Source organism: Vairimorpha necatrix, chromosome 1 (genome assembly GCF_036630325.1).
Source record: "Vairimorpha necatrix chromosome 1, complete sequence".
Taxonomy (NCBI): Eukaryota; Fungi; Microsporidia; family Nosematidae; genus Vairimorpha; species Vairimorpha necatrix.
In genome coordinates, this window is record NC_088816.1 from 1,500,081 (window position 1) to 1,524,096 (window position 24,016).

The 24,016-nt window shown below is 26.3% G+C and overlaps 16 protein-coding genes across 16 annotated transcripts; 9 read left to right on the forward strand and 7 right to left on the reverse strand.

The window, feature by feature from the left end:
* Positions 1 to 2,318: 2,318 nt before the first annotated feature.
* Positions 2,319 to 3,038, forward strand: VNE69_01381 (spore wall protein 25-like; the record flags this gene model as incomplete). Its single annotated transcript, XM_065472518.1, has 1 exon — positions 2,319 to 3,038. One exon carries the CDS (start codon positions 2,319 to 2,321, stop codon positions 3,036 to 3,038), a length of 720 nt encoding a protein of 239 aa, XP_065328590.1.
* A 622-nt stretch (positions 3,039 to 3,660) lies between these two features.
* VNE69_01382 (tRNA (guanine(37)-N1)-methyltransferase (TRMT5)) lies at positions 3,661 to 4,926 on the forward strand (the record flags this gene model as incomplete). The annotated part of the gene is made up of 1 exon (XM_065472519.1): positions 3,661 to 4,926. One exon carries the CDS (start codon positions 3,661 to 3,663, stop codon positions 4,924 to 4,926), a length of 1,266 nt encoding a protein of 421 aa, XP_065328591.1.
* Positions 4,927 to 5,061: 135 nt separating this feature from the next.
* VNE69_01383 (E3 ubiquitin-protein ligase RNF13) lies at positions 5,062 to 5,790 on the forward strand (the record flags this gene model as incomplete). Its single annotated transcript, XM_065472520.1, has 1 exon — positions 5,062 to 5,790. One exon carries the CDS (start codon positions 5,062 to 5,064, stop codon positions 5,788 to 5,790), a length of 729 nt encoding a protein of 242 aa, XP_065328592.1.
* Positions 5,791 to 6,200: 410 nt separating this feature from the next.
* On the forward strand, positions 6,201 to 6,686 carry VNE69_01384 (DNA replication complex GINS protein (SLD5); the record flags this gene model as incomplete). Its single annotated transcript, XM_065472521.1, has 1 exon — positions 6,201 to 6,686. One exon carries the CDS (start codon positions 6,201 to 6,203, stop codon positions 6,684 to 6,686), a length of 486 nt encoding a protein of 161 aa, XP_065328593.1.
* A 295-nt stretch (positions 6,687 to 6,981) lies between these two features.
* On the reverse strand, positions 6,982 to 7,728 carry VNE69_01385 (E3 ubiquitin-protein ligase RNF13; the record flags this gene model as incomplete). Its single annotated transcript, XM_065472522.1, has 1 exon — positions 6,982 to 7,728. The coding sequence occupies one exon, from the start codon at positions 7,726 to 7,728 to the stop codon at positions 6,982 to 6,984; it is 747 nt and encodes a 248-aa protein (XP_065328594.1).
* A 313-nt stretch (positions 7,729 to 8,041) lies between these two features.
* VNE69_01386 (uncharacterized protein) lies at positions 8,042 to 8,557 on the reverse strand (the record flags this gene model as incomplete). The annotated part of the gene is made up of 1 exon (XM_065472523.1): positions 8,042 to 8,557. One exon carries the CDS (start codon positions 8,555 to 8,557, stop codon positions 8,042 to 8,044), a length of 516 nt encoding a protein of 171 aa, XP_065328595.1.
* Positions 8,558 to 9,001: 444 nt separating this feature from the next.
* On the forward strand, positions 9,002 to 9,259 carry VNE69_01387 (homeobox domain-containing protein 8; the record flags this gene model as incomplete). Its single annotated transcript, XM_065472524.1, has 1 exon — positions 9,002 to 9,259. The coding sequence occupies one exon, from the start codon at positions 9,002 to 9,004 to the stop codon at positions 9,257 to 9,259; it is 258 nt and encodes an 85-aa protein (XP_065328596.1).
* Positions 9,260 to 9,359: 100 nt separating this feature from the next.
* Positions 9,360 to 10,172, forward strand: VNE69_01388 (ATP-dependent (S)-NAD(P)H-hydrate dehydratase (CARKD); the record flags this gene model as incomplete). The annotated part of the gene is made up of 1 exon (XM_065472525.1): positions 9,360 to 10,172. The coding sequence occupies one exon, from the start codon at positions 9,360 to 9,362 to the stop codon at positions 10,170 to 10,172; it is 813 nt and encodes a 270-aa protein (XP_065328597.1).
* Positions 10,173 to 10,514: 342 nt separating this feature from the next.
* VNE69_01389 (pelota-like protein) lies at positions 10,515 to 11,585 on the forward strand (the record flags this gene model as incomplete). Its single annotated transcript, XM_065472526.1, has 1 exon — positions 10,515 to 11,585. One exon carries the CDS (start codon positions 10,515 to 10,517, stop codon positions 11,583 to 11,585), a length of 1,071 nt encoding a protein of 356 aa, XP_065328598.1.
* A 517-nt stretch (positions 11,586 to 12,102) lies between these two features.
* Positions 12,103 to 13,356, reverse strand: VNE69_01390 (histone deacetlyase 1; the record flags this gene model as incomplete). The annotated part of the gene is made up of 1 exon (XM_065472527.1): positions 12,103 to 13,356. The coding sequence occupies one exon, from the start codon at positions 13,354 to 13,356 to the stop codon at positions 12,103 to 12,105; it is 1,254 nt and encodes a 417-aa protein (XP_065328599.1).
* A 243-nt stretch (positions 13,357 to 13,599) lies between these two features.
* VNE69_01391 (uncharacterized protein) lies at positions 13,600 to 13,872 on the reverse strand (the record flags this gene model as incomplete). Its single annotated transcript, XM_065472528.1, has 1 exon — positions 13,600 to 13,872. One exon carries the CDS (start codon positions 13,870 to 13,872, stop codon positions 13,600 to 13,602), a length of 273 nt encoding a protein of 90 aa, XP_065328600.1.
* Positions 13,873 to 14,013: 141 nt separating this feature from the next.
* VNE69_01392 (CCA-adding protein) lies at positions 14,014 to 15,414 on the reverse strand (the record flags this gene model as incomplete). Its single annotated transcript, XM_065472529.1, has 1 exon — positions 14,014 to 15,414. One exon carries the CDS (start codon positions 15,412 to 15,414, stop codon positions 14,014 to 14,016), a length of 1,401 nt encoding a protein of 466 aa, XP_065328601.1.
* Positions 15,415 to 16,083: 669 nt separating this feature from the next.
* VNE69_01393 (cell division cycle protein 23-like protein) lies at positions 16,084 to 17,673 on the forward strand (the record flags this gene model as incomplete). The annotated part of the gene is made up of 1 exon (XM_065472530.1): positions 16,084 to 17,673. The coding sequence occupies one exon, from the start codon at positions 16,084 to 16,086 to the stop codon at positions 17,671 to 17,673; it is 1,590 nt and encodes a 529-aa protein (XP_065328602.1).
* A 328-nt stretch (positions 17,674 to 18,001) lies between these two features.
* On the reverse strand, positions 18,002 to 20,014 carry VNE69_01394 (vesicle-fusing ATPase (NSF); the record flags this gene model as incomplete). The annotated part of the gene is made up of 1 exon (XM_065472531.1): positions 18,002 to 20,014. The coding sequence occupies one exon, from the start codon at positions 20,012 to 20,014 to the stop codon at positions 18,002 to 18,004; it is 2,013 nt and encodes a 670-aa protein (XP_065328603.1).
* Positions 20,015 to 20,192: 178 nt separating this feature from the next.
* VNE69_01395 (uncharacterized protein) lies at positions 20,193 to 22,369 on the reverse strand (the record flags this gene model as incomplete). The annotated part of the gene is made up of 2 exons (XM_065472532.1): positions 20,193 to 22,278; positions 22,326 to 22,369. 2 exons carry the CDS (start codon positions 22,367 to 22,369, stop codon positions 20,193 to 20,195), a joined length of 2,130 nt encoding a protein of 709 aa, XP_065328604.1.
* A 527-nt stretch (positions 22,370 to 22,896) lies between these two features.
* On the forward strand, positions 22,897 to 23,511 carry VNE69_01396 (Ras-related protein RAB1A; the record flags this gene model as incomplete). The annotated part of the gene is made up of 1 exon (XM_065472533.1): positions 22,897 to 23,511. One exon carries the CDS (start codon positions 22,897 to 22,899, stop codon positions 23,509 to 23,511), a length of 615 nt encoding a protein of 204 aa, XP_065328605.1.
* Between the last annotated feature and the right edge of the window lie 505 nt (positions 23,512 to 24,016).

Sequence of the window (24,016 nt, forward strand, 5' to 3'; positions counted from 1 at the left end):
AACTTTGTGGCCTTTGTTGTATTTTTTCTTTCCGAATTTAGATTCATCAATCTCTACAATTATACCTGGACCTCCTATTTTTTTATTGCCAGTTATATGTTTACTACTTTTTCTGATAATTCTATAGATTGTTTTTTTGTAGATATTAAGTAGGTTTTTTATCATTCTGAAAGTTGTATTTTTAAACAATAGATATAGAACCTGACATATTTTTAACCAAGACAATTTAGCATTTAAAAAGGCTTCTTTTTTGTTATTATATATTCTTTTCGACATCCTTTTGCGGTACAAAACATTTGATTCTGTATTTCCAAACGTCGATGTACATTTCCAAGACATAATGGACAAGCCTGCCTTCTAATGTACTTAAAATCATTTTTCCATTATTTTCTCGACATCCTTATAGAGATCTGTCATTTTAAAGCGCTATTAAATAAAAACTAGGATAAAGAAAATAAATTTGTATAAATTTTAATTTTTTTATATCATATATTTAGAAACAAAATTTGGTTTGAAATTCAATTTTAAGTCATTTCATTATTTTATTATGTATTTTTACTATCATAAAGTTCTAGTAATTTTTGACCCCTTCCTGCTCCTCCTTTTTTTGCACTTCGTTTTGGAAGTTCGAAAAAATAAAGTAAACACCCTCAGAGGGGGGTACTGTGGTACCTCTCTTCCGATTATAAATAATACATATTACATCATTGTTAGACTACAAAAATCAATGAAGTACCACTAATATATATACTTAAAAAAATAATAACTTAGCCTAGAATCTGTTATAAATAACAAAAACTGATTGGAAACATGTCTAATAATAACAAAAATAAATTCTAATGACAAAAGAGCAAAGATAATCTTACAAATTTAGACTGATTTTAACACATTATTAAAAGGTAAAAGAATTAATGGGAGCTATGGCAGTCTGGTGGCCAAAAATCCCTTAAAAGGAATTTTTAAAAAAATCACCTCAAAAATGAAAAGTCAAGAGGAGGAACTTTTTGAAATTTTTTTAAAATATATTGAAAAAACAAGCAAATCATGTATAAAATGTGGTTCTATAAGTAAAAAATATAATGAAAATTTTATTTTTCGATGTACTTGGTCTAAATGTAGAAGTAAATGTCTTTATTAAAAAGCACTTCATTCTACAATAACAAGCTTGGAATTAATACTATGTTATTTATTATTAAATTATGGTCTGTTAATGTAAAGTAAAAAGCTATTGCGGAATTTCTTGGAATTAGCATTAAAATTGTAAGAAAAAATATTTCTTTAACAGTAAATTCCATCGAAAATTCTGTTTACGTCGAAACAGGTATAATAGGAGGACCTGGGATTGATGTGGAAATAGATGAAAGTAAGTTTGGTAAATTAAAATACCATAGAGGCCATGGGTAGAAGGAGTTTGGATTTTCGGAATGGTAGAAAGAACACCTCAAAGAAAAATTGTGTTTGTTCCTGTTGATAATAGAAGAGCAACTACACTAGAAGAACTTTTAATTAAATATGTTTACCCAGAATCTATCATACATAGTGATTGCTTCTCTTCATATTCTAGGTTGTGTTCAATTTTTCAACAACATAAGACGGTTAATCATTCAAAAGAATTTGTTAATAATAATAATTCATGCCATACTAATACTATCGAAGGTAATGTGAGCGCTGTTAAAAGTGAAACTTCCATAAGGCATAGAACAAAAAGATTAATAAAGAGTTCTTTGGTAAGATTTATGCTTAGAAGAAATTTTGAAGGGGATTTGTTTGATAAAATTATTAAAATGATTTTTAAGTTTTTATTTTTTTCCTCTTGACTTTTCATTTTTTGGGTGATTTTTTTAAAAATTCCTTTTAAGGGATTTTTGGCCACCAGACTGCCCTTTAACCAATGATTATATCAGTAAATAATTATTTTATAAAAATACTTTCAAATTTTTCTGATTTTTTTTCTAAAACCACATCACTTTTCTGTAAATCATTTTGATTAAACTTGACTTTTGATTAATACAGAAAAACATTTTAAATTATTTTTTAAACATAATAAATATCTCTTAAGCTTGTTTTTGTAATGATCTTTTTGTTCTGTGTGAATTAAACAATGACGTTCTTAAATTAAAACGCAAAAAAAAACAAAATACTTAAAAATTATAAGCAAAGAACAACAATTTTTAGGTTTACCCAGCAAATAAACATTAATAATCGTTTTAACATTATTAAACAGCTGTTTTTGTTCGTTTATAAGGTATAAATATTTTAAAAATCATTTGACATTAATTAAATTGATAAAAATATAAATTTCGCCCATTGCCTTAAAAATGAATATTAATTATTTAGTACTATTCAATATTCTTACAATAGTAAAATCGTCTTATGCAGAACATTTAAATGAGGGCGCGGACGAAAATGAAGTTATAGATGTCAGAAATGAAACTGTCAACGATAAACACGTAGTCTTGAATGAAAAGCCTGTAGACAAAGACGAGAACGAAGATGCAGATATCGAGAATCTAGTAATAGATGAGCATTCTGTTTGCATTAAAATAGAATATCTTAATGTTTTCGAATTCATCGATCTGATTTCTGAAGTAAAGGACGTCGAAACTGATTACCAAAAAGAAGTATTAATAGCCATTTATACATATTTCAAAAGTCAAATCGACCAAAAGTCTCTTTTGTTTACTGCCGCAAGTTTACTCAATACTGATAATTTTACCAAGATGGTCGATCCTGATGATAATAATAAGTATAAAAGAAGAGGCTTATTACGAATCAAAGATAGTTGTAATTATAAATTACTTACTAAATTATCGGGAATTGAAGATTATTACAATTATCCTGAGAAACTGGAAGAAATAAATACCCAAACAGTGTGTGATACAATAAAGTATTATGGGTATGTTATGAAAGACAATTATACTGTAAGAAATTATCTGAGAGTAATGGGGGAAGGTGATTATGGACTGATAAAAGATATGCCTGATGTAGTTAACCTTGTAAGGCTTTATGGAGATTTTAAGAGACTGTTTGTTTTGTAAACTAATTAAAAGTATTTATTTAATAACTAATTATTTTTTATATAAGATTGACAGTATTATGTACTGTAAAATGAAACAATATGTGTATGATCATCATAATTATATAATTACAAAGATCTATACCACGTGGGACTTAATTTTGTTGTTTAAAAAAAACATTCTGTATATATAGTACAGATTTATAAACGGATAAATACATAGAACAAGTTCCTTGATACATAAGTAATTATACACAAAGTAAACATTAAAGAATAATTACATTTGTTCAGGTTCCTGAGGATACAAAGCTGTTCAGCAACTGAATTTGACAGCCCAAAGAGAGAATGTCTAAAAATAATCCAGGACCTTATGGACGAATGTCAGCGTATGCGAAAAATAAAATAATAATGAAAGATATTGTACTTAAAAAAACAGAAATAATCTTAAAAAATGCATACCGATTATATCTGTTATCTTTATATAGACTCTTATTCGCCGCTTCCAATGTGGCAAATTTTTTACACTAATGCTGATTTTAGCCGTCTTCTAATTTTACTTTTTATTTTCTTGCTACTCTTCTTCTTCTTGTTTATGCCATATTTTTTTTTTATCTAGCCAGTTTTATTCTTTATCTTTCCCCTAAATGAATTTGTATAATCTCATTACCAAAGTCATAACTCTCAAATGTGTCCAATCACTCCCTTCTCCAAAATACAAGTTACTCAAACTTAAAAAAATTCCGTCCGTTATTAATTTATCAAAAAAATATTTTACATTCACTACAGTCCACAAGTTTACTAATCTCAATATTCCTGTTCTACTTACTGATACTGGTGATACTGAAATTTCTTTAATATTAAATTATAAATATTTTTCGTATAGCGAAATAATAAATATTATTTGTAGTAGACAGATGCCTGTTTCATATGAGACAGTTGGAGACGTGATACATTTCAATTTGAATGATGAATTTTTAGAATATAAATATTTTATAGGGAAAATACTTTATGATAAGACAGGGCATACAGTTATTAATAAAATAGGGAATATTAATAATACATTTAGGAATTATGATTTCGAATATATAGGCGGGAAAGTAGATATTAATGAGTTAAAAGACAAAGACAAGATCGACAGAGACAACATCACGTATTTTATCGCCAAAGAAGAAAGTGGAATTGTCGATATAAACAAATCTAGCAGCTTAGAAAATATAACAAATAATAGTCATAGAGAAGACACACTAAATAACAGTTATAGAGAAAATAATAAACATAATGCCTTGACGAAATTAACTTGTCAAGATTTTAATCAAAAAATACTCGCCGAATTCATAAAATCTTATAAATCATCCAATTTCATCATAAAACTCGACAAATTACGAACTTGTCTCGTTGAAAATGGTGCGAAATTTCATATTGATATTAAAAATGTCTACTGGTGCAGTAAATTACAAGAAGAACGCAGAAATTTACTCTCAGAAATAAAACCAGGTGAAGTTGTCTGTGACGTGTTCTGTGGTGTAGGGCCGATGGTCATACCTTTGTTACAAAAAAAGTGTCTTGTTTATTGCAATGATCTGAACAAAGACGCGATATTTTGCCTTAGAGAAAATATTAAAATTAATAAAATCGAGACAGGATTTTTTATAGAAAACTTAGATGCTAAAATATATTTAGAGAAGATAAGTGACATAAGAATTGATCATTTTATTCTTAATCTACCAGAGTACAGTATTGATTATATAAAATATATAAGGAAAGGGAAGATACACTGCTATTTCTTTAGTAGAGAAGAAGAAGTAGAGAAATTGGTGGAAGAAAAGACGGGTCTTGTAAATGGAGATATAAGGTTTATAAGAAAAGTGTCGCCTAGTAAAAATGTGTATAAGTTGACAATGATAAAGTAAAATTTTTTATTAGATGTTTTTTTAGATTTATCCCTTTTTTGAATTTTAAGTTTGAAAGAGTCAGCCCCCTTTAGCCTCTTTTGTTTAGGTCGACTCCTTTTTGTTTTATTTATAATTTCGTAGTAACCCCCTCTTATGGACCCCTTTAGTATTCAACAAACCAATATGTTTATTACTAAATTAATAAATTTAGTCCAGAATATCTTCTTCACTACCATAAATATGTGTATAGTCGCCATTCAAATATTCTTTGGTATAATATCTTTGTTTTTCTATAATAATTCTTATGATTCTAGCCATATTGGGCTATTCATTTTTGTATACACAATTATAAACATCATAACTCTTATGACTTTATTAACCAAAATTTTGTATTATTTCAACATACTGAGATCTACAAATACCCAATACATAACATTATTTCTTTACGAACTCGTGTGCCGACTTTTAAAATTTAAATTAGTCGTGTTTTCCCAATATTTTCATATTTATGAATATAACATAATAAGGGAAAATGTTATAATTTATTACGTCTTAATATTAATCACACTTGTAGATTTGATTAGTACCTTGTGCCTCATTCTGAGCTTCCTTGCCTATGTCATGATTTTTAATGTCTTCATGAAAGTAGAAGATATTAATCAGAAATTTGTTACTAAAGAGGATATTAATAAATATGACGCATGCGCCATATGTCTGGAAGAATATGAAGAAGATGAATGTGTGTATGAGTTGTCTTGTCAACATAGATTCCATGATAAATGTATTTCAAATTGGTTTAAATTTAACAAAATATGTCCGACATGTAAAAATAATCTCTGGATACAAATAGAAATTTACAACGAGGAGAAGATGAAATTATAACGCAAATAAATAATTAATAAAACATGTTCTGATTGAGATATCTTATTATTTATTTATAAATTCAAAATGATATTTTTAATAGATACAGAAAAAATCCAAATGTATGTTTTTGAAATAGCAATGAATATTTCATATGAGACACTAAGACATTCAAAAAAGGTGTGTGAATTTAAGATCTCTCAATTCTATTTAAACAGGAACACAAAGACAAATTAATCAACATTTGAATCTTTGCTAAGTATAAATAAAAAAGATTTCATAATGATATTTATAATAGATGCCAAGATACCAAACAAGAAGTATAAATTTTTGTAAAAGATAAATCTTCTATTGGTATCAATGTAGAACAAAATAAGTAATAATACATATTAATTTTTACATCTCCTTGACAATTTATTGTCCCCTTTAAAATGAAAGTTAAAAGACTAATAGAATGCTACATGAATGAGAAAAATACAAACGCATTTCTAAAATACAACCAAGAAGTCGTCGCCTATTTCTATACCAAAATAATAGACCAAAAAAATATTATAAAAAAAAATCCACAAAAATCAAATATACTAAAAAGCATCTACGAACTGGAAATAGAAAGACTAGAATATTTGATAAAATCATATCTAACAATAAGAATAAACAAAATGAAAAGAAATTTATTTATAGATGAAAATTGTTTATCGGAAGATGAGAAAAAATTTTACAAAATATTGAAAGACCAAATAAATTATAAAAATGAATGTAATGAGTCTGTAGATGTAGTGGGATTTATTTGTAAAAAAGATATAGGGAATGTTTTGCTAGACGGGGAGAGTGTAGAAATGAATAAAGGGGATTTTTATATTGGGCCTTTGTGTGATGTAATGGATTTATTGAATCAAGATGAAATATATTTAGTGTAAAATAAAATTTAATTCAAATTTCACTGATAAATTTTATCTTTTAAATAATTTATGAAAAAATTTTTTAGGGTTTTTAATATTGTAAAATTTTTATAACTAATCTAATAATAGATATAAGCTATGGAATCATAAGAATGTAATTACTAATAAGTATGCTATAGATTTATGGCAGAGTAGAACATTGAAGTCAATTAATATAACAGTGGAGATATTGTCTTAAACATAAAAAACACAAGGAGAATTATTAAATAAGTAAAGATTAAAAATAAAAGAAATTTTTTTTATGTGCATGTTTTTAATTTATGAAATCATCATATTGTTCGTCTAAAAGTTCATTAAAAAACCCAGTACTTCTTTTACAAAGAGGACACGATTCTTTCAATGATAACCACTCGTCAACACATGTACAATGAAAATGATGACTACATGGTAAAAATTTGACCTCATTACCTATTTCATATTGCTCAAAACATATGGTACAAGTACACGACTCATCTGGTAAATCAGCCTGGTCATTAAATTTGACTACTTTAAGCTTAGGCTTCACACATTCTTTCAATAATAGTAGTGCTATTATCGCCATAAGTGGTAATACAAACATTGCTATACCTATTGTAATAAACAAAGCAGTCATATAATAAAGTACTCGATTAGTATTCGAACAATTAGTACATTCTTGTAACCAGTGGAATCCTATAAGATACCAAAACAAGACTAATGCTTCTATAAAATTACTAAATAAAGCCAGATCTGGATTATCTCTATAATCTGATATTATTTGTATATTAAAAAAAGATCTATTTTTAGATAAGAAAATGATACTTCTAATTATTGTAATTACAAGGAATACACCCAAAAAAGCTTTAAGTGGTTGTTTACATGGCTCATTTCTTTTTAGAAATAGTACAGTGGAGATTGATACTATTTTTATAATTTTGATAATTAGTTCGGTTATAATCATTAGTCTTATGCAAGATAGAGCAGTGAATCTATTTCTATGGGATGAGACTAAGGTAGAAGGACTTTCATTTAGTAGATCCATGTAATATCAAATTGGAAATTTTTATAAATTAAAATACTTGTTTTATTGGTGAAACTGAAAGGATCAATTAAAAAGGAGAGTATCCTAATTGGTCATAAGAAATAAAAGACAGCTTTTTTTTACATTGTTCAAGATAAACAAAATTGTAAGTAATTTATAAAATATTATTGTATTTAAAATTAAAGTAATAAGCCAAATATGTCTAATGAAAATGTTTAAAATAACAGTTTTTGTTATATCGGTAAGTTTTAAGCTCAAATTATATTTTTAAAAATTTTTACTCAAAAAAGTAATAAATTCTATATAAGTTTAATTAAGGATTTGGATAATCTTCTATATTAAATAAATCTATTCTATGCATCAATATTAATATATAAAGAAATATTAATACCAAAGGCAAAAGAAAAAGTGATATCTCTATAAAAATGATACTTTTAGTTGTGTAATATAAAAATGGCTCAGTATCACTGCATTTGTCACATAATTCTAAATAGTCGAATCCTCTAAAATACAAAACAAAAAGACAAAGTTCCACTAGAACTTCGTACGACTCAAGTCCGGAAATATCTCCAGAAGACAGTGTAACTTCGTGTAAAATTTTCGTCTTTATTTTTGACGCGAAGCTTAAAGTTCGCGCACTGTTTAATAAAAAATATAAGCAGAGAAATTTTAATAATGGGTGTTCTAGAGACACTTGTCGTTTTATGTAAAATATACAGAGGAGGATTATACATTGTATAAGTCTGTATATTAGTTCTATAATGTATGAAGTTCTTAATAAATAGTTTGTGTAGTCTGATCTAGTACGCGTGTTTAAAATGTCTTCCATTGAATTTTATAAATTCTTGACTTTTTTAGTGTGTTTTATAAGAAGATGATTGGATTTTTTATTGGTTTTATTTAAAACAGTGATCTTTTTAAGATATTTGTTTCATAATTTGCTAAATTATATTTTTTATATAATAAATAATTTATTGCACTGTCTCTTTTGATATAGTGGTATTATTTATTAGCTTTATAAATTCACTAGCTTTTTAGATAAGTTTAATTTCTTGCAAACTACTATTGTAAATTAATCTCAAATCTAATTTAATAAGATAACTTATTAAAATTCATATTAAATTGATTCACAATGTTTAATATAGACTTACAATGTTTATTTACTTCTTTGTAAATATTCCAAATAAGAAAATATACTTTATTAACAATTGTGTAATTTTATTTGAATATTTTTTATTTTTCTATAAAAATTTCAAATTTTTTTTCGTCCAGAATGACTTGCGTGTTAAAAAACAAATTAACACACGAAAACAAAGAATATTTAGAGAAATATTTCGAAATAAATCCCAATCCATCAGAACAACAAAAAGCGAAACTCGCTCTAACTTTTGATGTCTCAATATGTAAAATAAAAAACTGGTTTCAAAATAAAAGAGCCAAATCGCGTCATAATTTGCCTTATGACGAATGTGTTTACGAAGAGAAAGTGTACCCTACATGTAATTCCTTATATATGAGATATTATTTTTAAAATTAAAATATTTTAAAAAATATTTTTAATTTATTTGTATTTTTAATATTGTTTTTTTTTTAATTTATTTGTTTATTTAATATGCGTTTTTTTATCCCTAATGTTTTCTCATCCACTTTACGAATTTAAAAATAATATTAAAGGCTATAAAGGCAGTGTCTTAATAATAGGAGGCAGTGTTTTATACACTGGCGCGCCCTATTCAAGTGCAGTAGCTTGTTTCCTTACTGGCTCCGATCTAGTGTATATTTTCACTAGTGATGAAGCGATAATCCCGCTTAAAGGCTTGTTACCTGAGGCTATCGTGTGTAATATCAAATATCAGGAGTGGATTCTCGACAGAGTTGATATTTGTATATTTGGCACAGGACTGGGAATTATAGACATAGAAACAAAGAAAGAAATAAAAAAGATACTTGAATATTTAAACAAGAACAATAAAATGATAATAATCGACGGAGATGGCATCAGAAATATAGAGCTGTTAGGTCTTAAGAAATATGAGAATGTGATATTTACGCCGAATATCAACGAGGCTAAGTTTATTGGTTCTTTGAATAATAAACAATACGCCATATTCAAAGGCGAAAAAGATAGAATAATTTCGTTTGATGATAAAGTGATGATTGTGGATTGTGCGTCATGTGGCAAAAGATGCGGCGGGCAAGGAGACCTCTTGTGTGGAATATTGGCCTCGTTGATAATTAAATTAAAAGAAGACACAAGTGGTATAGAAAAGATAAGCAAGATAGAGAAAATATTAAATTCGATGTCACTGGCCAGTAAAATATTAAGATTGTCGGGGTACAGGGCGTATAGAACTAAAGGCGTGTCTACGATGCAAAGAGACATAATTAAAGAAATCCCGGAGGCATTTAAAGAAATTATATTTATTAATAAAGAAATGAATTAAAAAATGGATCTTTTTTGAAATGTTATAAATGGATCTATATTATATTAATTTTAAGTACTTCTCAAAGTTTAAAAAAATTTCGTAAAAATTAGATCTTTTAAATAAATACATGTAGAAGACATTTGAATTTAAAATATAAAGACGATTGCTCAGTTCATTATAGATTTGTTTAATGAATAAGTTATTAAATAATAATATAAAAATCTAAGTAGATGTCAAAATGCCGTTATATTTTTTAAAATATTAATTAAAACCGTTAAATTTATTTAAATTAAATCAATAAATTATTCAACAAACAAAAAATTGTTTTTTCCAAAACAATCACTTAATAATTCACCCCTTATGAAAATTCTCAATGAATCGATAGATAAGAAAAAAAGTAGCGGGAATTTCGATCTACTTCCAGAATGTCCTGATGACATCTACGAACTAAGTAAAATAATCGTACAAAATGATAAAATTAAATCTTACACACATAGAAAACTTTCTATAGATGGTAGAAATCAACAGAAAATCGGTCTAATTTTGACTATAAAACTTGAAAGCTTTACAGCTGACTTGGAAAATGGGATTTTATACGCAAAAGGGAAAGTGTGCGCAGAAAATGAACATGTAAAATTGGGCTCATACCACACATTAGAAATCGAACTAGATAAAAAATTCAGTCTTTACAAAGATAATTGGTCAAAATCAGATATAAATATTTTAAAAGAAGCTAGTAAAGGATCACAAAACATTTTATTAATTATTATTTATGAAAAAGATGCAGTACTTTGTTTAGTAGGCAAAAATCGTATAAAAATTATCAACAAAATCGATATAAAAAACAAAAAATTTAATAATTTAATAACTATTATATCTCAGAATATAGATAAAGTTGAATTTATAATTCTTTGTTCAGCTATAAATTTGTTAAATGATATAAAAAAATTTTTATTAGAAAATATTGAAAAAATAAAAAAACAGATAAAAAACCCAAAAATAAATGTAAAAGAAAAAATTTTAGATATAAAAATACCATCAGAAATGAAAAATTTTACTAACAAACAAATAGTAAATTATATTTTTACAGATGTAGAAATATCAAAAAGATTTAATAATTTAAAATATATTACAGATATAAAAGAAATGAGTAATTATTTTTTATTATTTGATAGAGGAAATATGGATTATTTAGTAGGTAAAAAAGAAATTAGAGAAAGTCTTGATTATGGAGCATTAGATAAAATTTTTTTTACTGATGAATTTTATAGACCACATGAAATTGAAAAAAGAAGAAAAATTGAAGATTTTTGTAAAATATTGGAAATTAGTAGAGTGAAAATTTTTATAATACCAGTGAATCATTTGTTAGGAGAGAGATTGAAAGAAATAGGTGGGGTATGTGGAATATTGAAATTTCTCTATAAATAATCAATCTACTAGAAATAGATACATTTCTGTTTTTTAAAACAATTAAAAATATCATTAAATAAGCCTATTTTATAATAAATGTTTTTTACATGAGAAACCTCATTTAAAAATTTTTAATAAGTTGAAAATTAAAACAGAGGCATACACATGTAGTTAAAATTAATATAGATAAACTTTTTGTTTATATTTTTACACTTCGAATCACAATTAAAATCTTATAAAATCAGTATATAATCTTTTTTATGACCTTATAAAATCAGTATATATATTTTTTTTAAATTTTAATAATAAACTTAATATATATATATATCTTTTTTAAAATCTTATAATACAATCAATACATAATCTTTTAAAATCTCATATAACTTTAAACTTAATATATAAATTTTTTATAAAATTTAATATATAATCTTTTTTATAAAATTCAATAATACAATCAGTATATAAATCTTTTTAAAATTTAAATTATAAAATTAATATAAATTTTTTTATAAATAATTATAAACATTTAATTATTTTATATCTCTTCAGAATCATCTTTAAAATCTTTATAATCCCCAGAGTCCGCGTTATTTTCTTCTTTTATTTTTTCAAATAATTCTTCATAGTCACTGTCATCATCTACAAATGGTTTAGGTGGTACAATCATTTCCGCCGTAGGAGCATGTGACACATCTCTAAGATTTTCCGTGATATTTTCTATTAGCTTGTTTATATATTCAGTGGTGTTTTTATTGATCATGTTGCTAACAGGTACATCAATTTTATATGTAGGCCCGAAATATTCATAGAATTCATTAAATGGCAAATCTGATTCGATTTCTTCTCCCAATACAGTGGCTGTATCGTAAGCCCATGCTCTGCTTACATTTCCTATTGTGTACCCACCTCCGCCCAGTAAAATTAATGGGATATTGAAAGATTTGACATGTTTGACACATTCCGAGTGGCCGATGTGCGACAAGTTGAAGCAGCCGAGTTTGTCGCCGGCCAAGGAATCCGCTCCGCATTGTAAAACTATCGCATTTGGGCGATATAATTCCATGACTTTATTTATGACAGATTTGAATAATCTAATGTATGTTTCGTCATCTATGCCATTATTAAGTGGTACATTTACTGAGTAATTCTTCCCTTTCCCCAGGCCTATGTCTTCTATACTGCCAGTCCCTGGGAAGTAGTCGCCGTGTTTATGAAAAGACACAGTCATGACACGATCAGTAGTGTAAAAAGCTTCTTCTACTCCATCTCCATGATGAACATCAATATCAATATATAAGACTCTTTTATTATATTTTAGTAGTTCTAATATTCCCAGTACGATATCATTTACATAACAGAATCCTGAAGCTTCACTCCTTTTCGCGTGATGTAGTCCGCCTGACCAGTTTATTGCCACGTCATATTTTCCTGTATTAATTTTCTGGGCTGCGTACATTGTCCCGCCTGCGGTAGACCGACAGAAGTCGTATAATCCTGAGAAAACAGGACAGTCGTCTTTTACGTTGAATTTGTTGAGATCATTTGAGATTTCTTGCATGTTTTCTGTTGTGACACTTGACAGGAAGTTTATGTAGTCGATACTGTGGAAATTTGTCAGATTTTTATAAGAAGCCATGTAAGGCTTCAGAATATCCATTTTTTTATATAACCCGTAATTTACTATAAGAGAATGAGCCATTCTTACTCTTAGTGGTTTCATAGGATGACCTATTGAATAATGATAAGTTCCTATTTCTGGATCATAGAAATAAACAATGTTTTTAGACATGAGGGGGTAATAAAAAAAATATCAAGATAAAATTATGCAAAATAAAACCATGCAAAATAAAATATGCAAAATTATCAATGAGATATTGTCATTAGTTTATGCATTTAATATTTAAAATTATTTATAATTTAAAATTATGCATTTATGTAATACATTAGTTTATGCATTGATAAAATGTCAAAAATATACTTGATAGATCTTATCAAATATTTACTTTATAATTTTAGTTTTACACTAGTAAATTTATTTAAGTCCTCGCTCAGTTAAATTTATCGCATTCTCAAATGTATCAAAAATTCCTTCATTTGTTATTTTCCAATAATAAACATTCCCTTCTACTTTTTTATTATTAATGTAAACTGGACAGTCTTTTGTATTGAGGAGTGTTTTCTTGAGATTTAGACCTCTGAGCTCAGCCTCGTCATCTTCCAAATTTACATGTTCAATCTTGACATTTTTGATATTTTTACTGAAAAATGGGAAAATGTGCATGAATTTTGAGTGTCTACTTGTCATGGGGGGAAATAATTTAATAGATATAATATATTGTATATTATTATATATTTAAAGGATATAATATATTGTATATTTAAATATTATTATAGATTGTATATATAATTTATTTATGTAAAAATTATCCATATAGTTTATAATTTCTTATGTGTTCATTTTGTAAGGAATCTCAAGTCTGAGATATTTCTTTATTATTTCTTCTTTATTCTTCTTTAAATATTCCATCACATCTTCTTCAGGATACACAATCTGATAAATCTTTATTTCTTTTACAAAATATTTTATAAATTTCTTCTCTATTTGAAGTCTCAAATCAAGATCTTTTATCTCAATCTTGGGTTTCTCAAATATTACACTTGTTTTATTAATTAAATTTATCAGGAATTTATTGACTTTTTCTTCTTTATTTTTTAGATATTCAAAATACAGAATATCTTTATGATATTCTCCTAATATTAAACAGATAAAATGAATATTGAAATCTGAGAAATTATTAAAATCTAAATATTTGCATAAAAATAAACCTTCTTCGATTTGTCTGATTATTTTGAGAATTTTGGATGAGCAGCATAAATTAAATTTAGAAATTATTACATTTAAAAATTCAAAATTTAAAAAGAGGCCACTTTGAGATTTGTTACCGTCACTTTGTTTTACAGACTTATCATCTTCATTATAATAACTCTTATTATGATCATCATTGAGAATTAATTGACAAGATGTTTTTAAAAATATTATGTACAAATTATAAAGCCAATTTCCTCTCATCAAATGTATAAAATATTCTTCCTCTATAATCTTAATATTGAATACTGCTTCTGTATACTGATATCTTACCATATCATAAATTCCTTTATAAGCATATTTACTATCTAATATTTTGAATATTTCTATATTGACTCTTTCTTTAGAAACTTTATTTCTCAAATGATTTTTTAATTCTGCATAATTTAAAGAATCAATTACACGAGGAGAAATTGAAAAATCCAATTTTGAATGAAATCTAAAAAGGCGTAGAATTCTAAGTGGATCATCTTCAAATGTTTTATAAGGATCAAGTGGTGTATCTAACAATCTATTTCTTATGTCTTTTAAACCTCTACCAGTAAAATCTTCTATTTCTTTACTTATCAAATTGTAAAATAAAGAATTTATAGTCAGATCCCGCCTGAAAGCATCTTCTTCAGGAGAGCCTTCTTTTATAGAAGGGATTCTTGAAATGGAATATGTTTCAGATCTTAGATTTACAAAATCAATGAGGAGACCATTGACACTACAGACAGAAGTTTCTAAATGCTTGGATTTTTCGGGATTTGATTTTATAAGATTGACTTTTGAGACAGAAGATTTGAAAGAAGATTCTAAAATGAGGGCGAAGTTGTAGCCTGAAATATTTTGGAGAGCTATGTCTAGATCATAAGAAGTTATGCCCATGAGTTTGTCCCTTACCCACCCGCCTGCTACTCTTGGGATAACATTGGAAGGTCTACAAGAGAGGATCATGTCAAAGACTTCTTGTTCTTCTTTAGAAATATCAAAATTCATATAAAAAAGGGCACAAAATAATCTAAACTGGTCTTCTAAACAAGTATTAAGACGAAGAGCAAGGCATAACTTCATGTGTCTAATGACTCTATAGTATAAAAAAAGACCAAAAAATTTATTATTAAGAGAAAGACTATCAAATTTATTATTAAGAGAAAGACTATCAAATTTATTATCAAGAGAAAGACCAAAAAATTTATTATTAAGAGAATTATTTTAGAATACCAGGACAAAGTTCTAAACTGATTTAATGTCGAATTTAATTCTAATTACACAAATTTGCATCAGATAAATTACAAGTGAATAATTTGAGACAGCAGAATGCACACGATATTTAAAAAACAGCAACCTATAAAATTATAACTCGTGTCCATGAGCCAGGATACAATCGAATAGAATAATGTAAAGATATGTGTGAAACCACATTATAAATAAGACTCAAGAACATGAGACAATTGATAATGATCTGAAACTAAAAAAGAAATGCAATAAAATGTGCTATTATACAAAAGGAAGCACAGCGATACTTCACGTCGTATAAAAATACAATTTAAAGGATTAAAAAGATGCATCATAAGGAATCATCCATGTTCTGCCAAATTTTTGCTTAACTTTCCACACTATTGATAATAATACTTAAAAATTTACACTGTTCAATTTTTTCACCCCATGAAAAATGAACTCTGCGATTTGTTTCATAAAAATTTGTTTGCTGTGAACAAAGTAAGTCCAAATGAAGATACAAAATATCATAATGTTAATAAAGAAGATCATTTCAATTACAATAAAAAAGATCATTTCAATTACAATAAAAAAGATCATTACAGTTCCAATAACGAAGATCATCAGAACAACAGAAATCATATAAAAGACGGTTCATTTTATGATCCGCTTTCCTTCTCCATAAAATTCCTTTATCTCCGTAATCTCTGCTCTTATTCCCCTCTCATCCTCCCCGCTGATTCTATCTCTTGTCCTTTCTTCAAGATGTGTCTCATGTCGTCTTATAATGATTTCTCATTTCTAGACGAGTTCAAGTTTCTAGACCATGAAATTGTAGGAGCCCTCCCTTTAAATTCAGATATTCCAATTTTACATATTAAGATCCCTAATACTAAAGAAATCTATCTTTATAAAACTAAGAAATATGAGTTTGATTTCTCTGTTAGTAAGTTGTCAATAGATGAGCAGATCTATTTGATATTTCATATGATGAAGATTTATAAGACTGAGTTAGATACAAATATAAGGAATATAAAAGTAAATGCTTATATCGATAGATTAAGCTTCTATAAGAATGATAAGCATCCACATATAGATAGATTAGTAAAATATTATAATAGTCTTATTAATGATGAATACATAGAATTAGAGAAAGAAGTTCATAAAGTTTACACTGTGACGTATGAAGATATTATGAAATTTCCTATGATTTTCAGACGAGATTTAGAAATTCAACTTGCTCGGGTTTATTTTAAATATTCGTACTATGAGAAATCTCTAGAGATTTATAAGAAATATAAAATGTGTAAGGAAGAGATAGAATGTTTAATAAAACTAAGAAGGAATGAAGAAGCAATAGAAGAAATAAAGAGAGCACTTTATAAACTAGACAAAGAAATATTATCTAAGACGAGATCTAAACATAACCAAGAAAACATGACTTTTAAAGATAATTTAACATTTAAAGAGAAAGTCTTGTGCTGTGACTATTTGATAAATTTGGCCTGGTTGACTGAAAATGTCGAATATTTCGATCTCGCTCATAAAATTTACCCAAGTTTCGAGCCCTTAGAACAAAAGGCTTTATATTTTTATAAAACCCAAGATTTTATAAACTCAAAATTTACATACGAGCAAGTTTTGACTATTGTCCCACAAAATGACAGGATTTTATTCGCTCTCGCGTCTGTGAAGATCCACCTTGAGGAATATTTCGAGTGTATTGACATTTTCAAGAGACTTCTTGAAAATGATAAAAAGAATCCCGAATATTTAAGAAATCTTTCATTATGTTTTTATAAGATCGAAGATATTGAGAACTGTATGAAATATTTGAAGAGAAATGCTTTAAAAGATCATAAAAGTATGGACATGTATTTCAAGTTAGTGATAAAGAATAAGAAGAAAGAAGAGATATTGTGGTGTATAAGAAAGATTGAGAATATGAAATATTTAGAAATAATTAGTAAATATTTGATAGAAGAAGGAATAATTAAACAAGAAGAATTTAATGAAGCATATTCCAAAAGAAAATGAAATAATATAGTAATATAGAAAATATATATTAAGATATAATACATAAGATACATTAAGAAGTAATATAATAGATATTTAAAAATAATATATTAGATATATTAAGATACATTAGATATATTAAGATATATTAAGATATAATTAGGGAATGAAAACATGGGTTTATTTATTATAAAAGAAGACAAGGGAAAAGATTTAGATGTATTAAACGAGGACACGACACGAATATTCAGAAAACAATATATACTACATTTGCCTTTTTGAAATATTTAACACTCGTAAGACTAAAAAATTAGATATATCAAATACAAATAAATTTTAAAGTAGTTTTTTAATTGGGCGAAACATCAGGCTCATTGAGCTTTGATAATAAACTCTTGATGGAACAAGGCTCCTCAAAGGGAATATCCTTGAAATTTACATTTTGTTTACAGAGCTCATCAAAATCTTCCTGGAAAATATTCTTCACTTCAAATGTCCCATGAAAACATTCATAAATTCCACATTCCTTCAAAATCTCCACATTGCTACTCGTCCCAAATACGAAGAGCTTCTTTTTATCTTCTTCTTTTATAAAAATCTTAATACATTGTAATATCGCATTACTAAATCTAGGGCCAATATTCACAAAATCTATTAAACCTTCTATATCATCAAGAATTACAATAGATTCTTCACTTTTATAAGCATCCATAAACTTATTTTTAATATAATTCACTTTCTCATATTCTGATAAACCAATAATATTCCTAGGAGAAATCATTTTTATAAATGGAAAAAGAGATAAAATTGAACATTTCACTGCTAAATTAGTCTTCCCTACTCCCGGGTCCCCATAAAAAAGTAAAGAACTCGTATTATACAAATTCGTATTCTTAAGTTTCCTTAAGAAATCCCTACCTAAATTTACTGCATTTTGGAAATTAGAAGTTTCATAAAAAGTCCTTTGAAATTTACAAAAATCTAATTCATTAATTCCAAATGAAGGTTTCACTTCATCGAGGGCTCTCATAAAATCATTCATATCTACTAAAATATTCGTATCTCCTTTAAATTCATCTTCTTTATGAACTTTCCTTTCTAAAGCGTAAGAAACTGCACTTTTTATTACTGCTGTAATTTCTGCTCCTGTATAATTTTTACTTAATTTCGCTATATTTTTCAAATCTACATTTTTGTCAATATAATTGGCTTCAGACATGGCTTTAGTGTGAATTTTAAATATTTCATTTCTTGCTTCTTCGTCAGGTAAGGAAATTTCTAAATGTATTTCAAATCTCCCTGGTCTTAATAAAGCGTCATCTATCAAATCAAGTCTATTTGTCATTCCAATTACTAAAACATTTTCTAATGATTCAACTCCGTCCATTTTACTTAATAATTGATTTACTACTTGATCACCTACTCCAGAATTCTGAGAACTACCTCTCTTTTTACAAATAGCATCTATTTCATCAAAAATTATAATATGTAGACCACTTTCTTCTTTTTTAATTTTCCATTCTTCTTCTGCGTCTTTAAATAAATTTCTTATATTTTCTTCACTTTGCCCAATATATTTATTTAATATTTCTGGACCATTTACAATTTTAGGAGGTCTGGCATTTAATAAATTCCCTAATCTTTTAGCTATTAAAGTTTTCCCTGTCCCTGGCGGGCCATAAAGCATAATTCCTTTTACATGAGGAATTCCTAATTTCTTAATTACGTCTTTATCAAAAACCCTTTGGACGAAAGCGCGTCTGAACATTTTAGAAAATTCATTTTTTAATCCACCAATTCCCAAATTCGCGAAGTCGAAATTCGGGTCAAGTAATAAATTGTCTTTATTATTATTTAGAAATGTCATTTTCTGGGAATTAGTATTAACATAAATTTCTGTATTTTTTAATAATATTCCATTACTAGTATCATTATTTGTTAATAATTCTCTTACTGTAATAATAAATCCAAGATTATTATAATAAAAATATAATTTCTGCTCAATATTAAAAGGAAAAAGCCTGTAAATATTAGAGAAATGAGAAATGAAATCTTCTGCGTCAATATTCTCATTAGACATGTTTATTAATTCGACTTCTAGTCTTAAAAGCATGATTTGGTCACAAAGGACAGTTTTAAGAGGCTTGATTTTACAGATGTCTTTTTCTGGGACTTTGTTAAGAAATTCCCTTTGGATTTTACTAAGGAGAATTTTGGAAGTATTGTGGAAAGCAAATTTGAAAATTGCATTGTCGTCTATTTTAATGTAGTCATAATCTATGAAATCATTAGAATAAGGAATGTAAACTAAGTTGACTTTACCTTTGTCTGTTTCTTGAATTTTACTGACCGTGAGTTTCATATGGGCCAAAAAAAAACAGAATTAAATATTTTATTTATGCATGAAATATTTTATTTATGCAGATCTAAGATTTTATTTATGCATGAAATATTTTGTTTATGTATAACTTTGTTTATGCAAATTTGAATTTATTTATGTATAACCTTGTTTATGCATAATAAATCTTAATAATATTTAGTTATAGAATACATATAAATAATATAATATTAATTATAAACATTAAATTAATCATCTCATCTACATTCTCTTTACTAATACACAATCTATCTAATATCTCCCCACACTTCTTACTTAATGTTTTCTCTTCTTCTTTTTTTCTTATAAATATCTCATTTACCATTTTCTCAATTAATAAATCACTATCTGTTTTTATATAAAATCCATATTCTACTTCTTTCTTAAATATTTCTAACATGTCTTCTTTGATCTTATAATTCAGTTTTATGGGAATAGTGTCTAGTATCTGGTACATATTCCTGATATTATCAAAATATTTGGAACTGTCTATTTTATTTTTTATAATTTCTGGAAAGTCGTCTCTTACGAATAAAAGCTTATCAAAAAGATTTTTAAAGATTAAAATTCTGTAAGAAACTTGTTCATTGAATAATTTGTGGAGATAAGATTGGTAAGATTTGATATTTTGATTGGTGGTTTCTAGGAAATTATTGATTATTTTTTGGAATTCTAGGAGGTCTTTAGAATTTTCATTTTTAGCAATATTATGAGCTTTTTCTTGTGCTAGGAAATTCACAGCTTTTTCATTTACTGGAGAAAAATTGCTAGAATTTTGATCTTTTTTGATTGTTAAATTTTTTGCACTTTGTACTGGTACTAAAATCCCCTTAATAGAATTTTGACCTTTTTGTACTGGAAATTTTGGCCTTGATTCTGGTACTATAAAATTTTGACTTTTTTGTGTAAATTTGGGCCTTGTTTCGGGTAATGTAAAATTTTGACCTTTTTCATTTGTTAAAACTTTTGATCTTGTTTCTGGTACTGTAAAATTTTGACCTTTTTTGCTTGTTAAATTTTTTGCACTTTGTACTGGTACTGTAAAATTTTGACCTTTTTCGATTGTTAAATATTTTGCACCTTTTTCAGGTACTAAAACATTTTGACTTTTTTCAGGTACTAAAATATTTTGACCTTTTTCTTGTGCTAAAATATTTACTGCCTTTTCTGGTACTAAAATCCCCTTAATAGAATTTTGACCTTTTTCAGGTACTTGAAACTTCTTACTAATACTTTGACTTTTCTGTCTTAAGTAAAATTGACATCCATCAATTTTCCCATATTTACAATCTTTATCTAATATTTGTCCATAAAATAACATTACTAAACTTATAAAACTTATCATTGTTATTATAAAACACATTAATACATAAAAAATCTTATAAAAAACCACAAAATTAAAAACAGTACTACAAAAAAATACCATACAAATAATTGATATTATCAAAAATATGTATCGTATTTTCAATATATTTTTTATAATCTTGTTATGTCTTCCTAAAAATCTCGTCTTTTTATTATTATTTTCTAGTTTTATAAAATTATTTATATAATTTAATATAAATTGATTATTATTAATCTTTTTTATATCGAAAAATTTATCAATTTCTGATTTTAAATCTGCAAATTCAAATTTGAAATATTTTGGTGAACTGTTTAAGGCGAATAATTCGGTAGATATTTTTCGAGACATTTTTATGAAAATGTCGAAATCTTTAGTGAAATCTTGGAGTAATTTTTGAGTGATTTTTTTTCTTTCTTGTAAATTTTCATAGAATTTATTAAAAGATGATTCGTTTTGGATTTTTAGTTGGAGTGTGTTTTTAAATTTTAGTATGAAATCTGATGTCTGGTATAAAGTTGGGGAGTCGTTTATTATGTTATTTTTATATTGTGAAATGTTCCTGTCTTTTTTATTATAATTTTTAAATTGTTCCGTATAAATCTTATGATTTTGTTTATTGTCATCATTAATTTGTTTGGAGCTGTCAAAATTGAAATTTGTATTGTTATTTTGTTTTGTATTATCACTTAGTAATTGTGATATATTGTCTTTATTTCTTCCTCTAGTACTCTTTTCAATATTAAGTCTTTCTATGACTTTGATTTTGTGTAGTATTAGTGCACACAATATTAATAATATTCCATACCCGAGTCCCAAATTAATATGATCATAAGATTTCCAAATGAAGGAAATGACTATTATATTGAAGATGAGAAGTAGAAGAATAAATATGACAAATTGGTATCTTTCTCTTATTTCGTGAATAAATAAAGAAGTATCAGGGAAGTGTACGGGGCACCAAGGATTAGAGTTCTTAAGTAGTCTTTTATGAGCATGGATGATATATTTCTAGATATTTAAACATTGTTTTAATGTAAAACACTTCATGTGTTTTACATCAGATTTATGAAATATATAAAAAATTATCTAGTAGCATTTGTCAATATAGAATCTATAAGTATATTGTATCTAGCACTTCATACTGTAAATTAATCAGTTCACATAATATTATTTTTCGTTATTTTTTACTTTTCTATGGCTGCCCTGTAGAAGCACGTGGTGTTTCTTTTTTATCAAAATCAGGCCCATGTCTTTTTGAATTTACAAGGTCATTTTTACCGGTTAAGTTGCACACGTCAATAATAAGACTAAATATATCTAAATTTTTATTATATAATTTTCTTCATTTTTTGAAATATATTTTGTTCATGCTAAAAATAAAATTTTAAAATATATAAATTTGTATATAAATTTGTAAATTTTAAAATATAAATTTGTAAATATTTTATACAATTTTATAACTTGACATTTCATATTTTTTTTAATCTTTTCTTATAAATTATTCCACTCCTTAAGGGTATTTATGTCTTCAGAATCAGAATGTAAATATCTTTTTAAATTTATTCTAATTGGTACAAGTGGCGTAGGTAAAACTTGTCTAATGACGAGATTCGCAGATGAAATCTATGAATCCAATCAAGCCAGTACAATTGGTGTGGATTTTAAGATTAAAACTATTAATCTTAATAATACTAAAATTAAATTACAAATCTGGGACACTGCCGGTCAGGAGAGATTCAGAGCAATAGTCTCTAATTATTACAGAGGTGCTCACGGTATTCTTGTTGTTTTTGATATGACCAATAAAGATTCTTTTATAAGTTTAGATGAGTGGATTAATGAAATAAAGAAGAATACGAAAGAGAGTGTAGAGATCATGATATTGGGGAATAAGATAGATAAAGAAGAAGAGATAGTTGTAAGCGAGAAGGAGATAGAAGAGTTTTTAGAGAAGCATAAGATTAAGAAAGAGTGTTTTATAAAGACTAGTGCTAAGGAGAATATTCAAGTGAACAGTGCATTTGAGTCTCTGGCTGGGCGACTTATGGGGAAATTTGAAGGATCAACATTTGACAATTCTAAGAAAGAAGGATTTAGTTTAAGAAGTACAGAAAATGGAGGAAAATGTTGTATGTGACCCAATAAAATATAATGTTTAATAATATATAAAATATAATGTCTATTTATATATATATTAGTATGTCTAATTATATAAATCTTAATTATAATGTTTATTTATATATATAAAATATATTATAATGTCTATTTATATATATAAAATATCTATTATAATATAATATCTATTATAAATATTTTATAAAATATTTCATAAAATATTTATGACTTTATTTGAATAAAAATGAGAAATTTTATTGCAAAATGACTTATAAAATTTTGATAATATTTTTTTATAAAATCTTGTTAAATTAATATTTTCATTTTGGCATTTAGAAATGTCAAACTTGTACATTAAAAAAGATAAAATTTTGAGAGTCAGTTTAACTGACAATAAAATAAGAACTTTTTTATAATTTGAAAGTCAAAAGGTCATTTCATTCAATAAACATATAATTTAATATATATTTTATAAATATATAAATTTTATAGATTTATTTACTTAAGGTATAAGCTTTATAAAATAA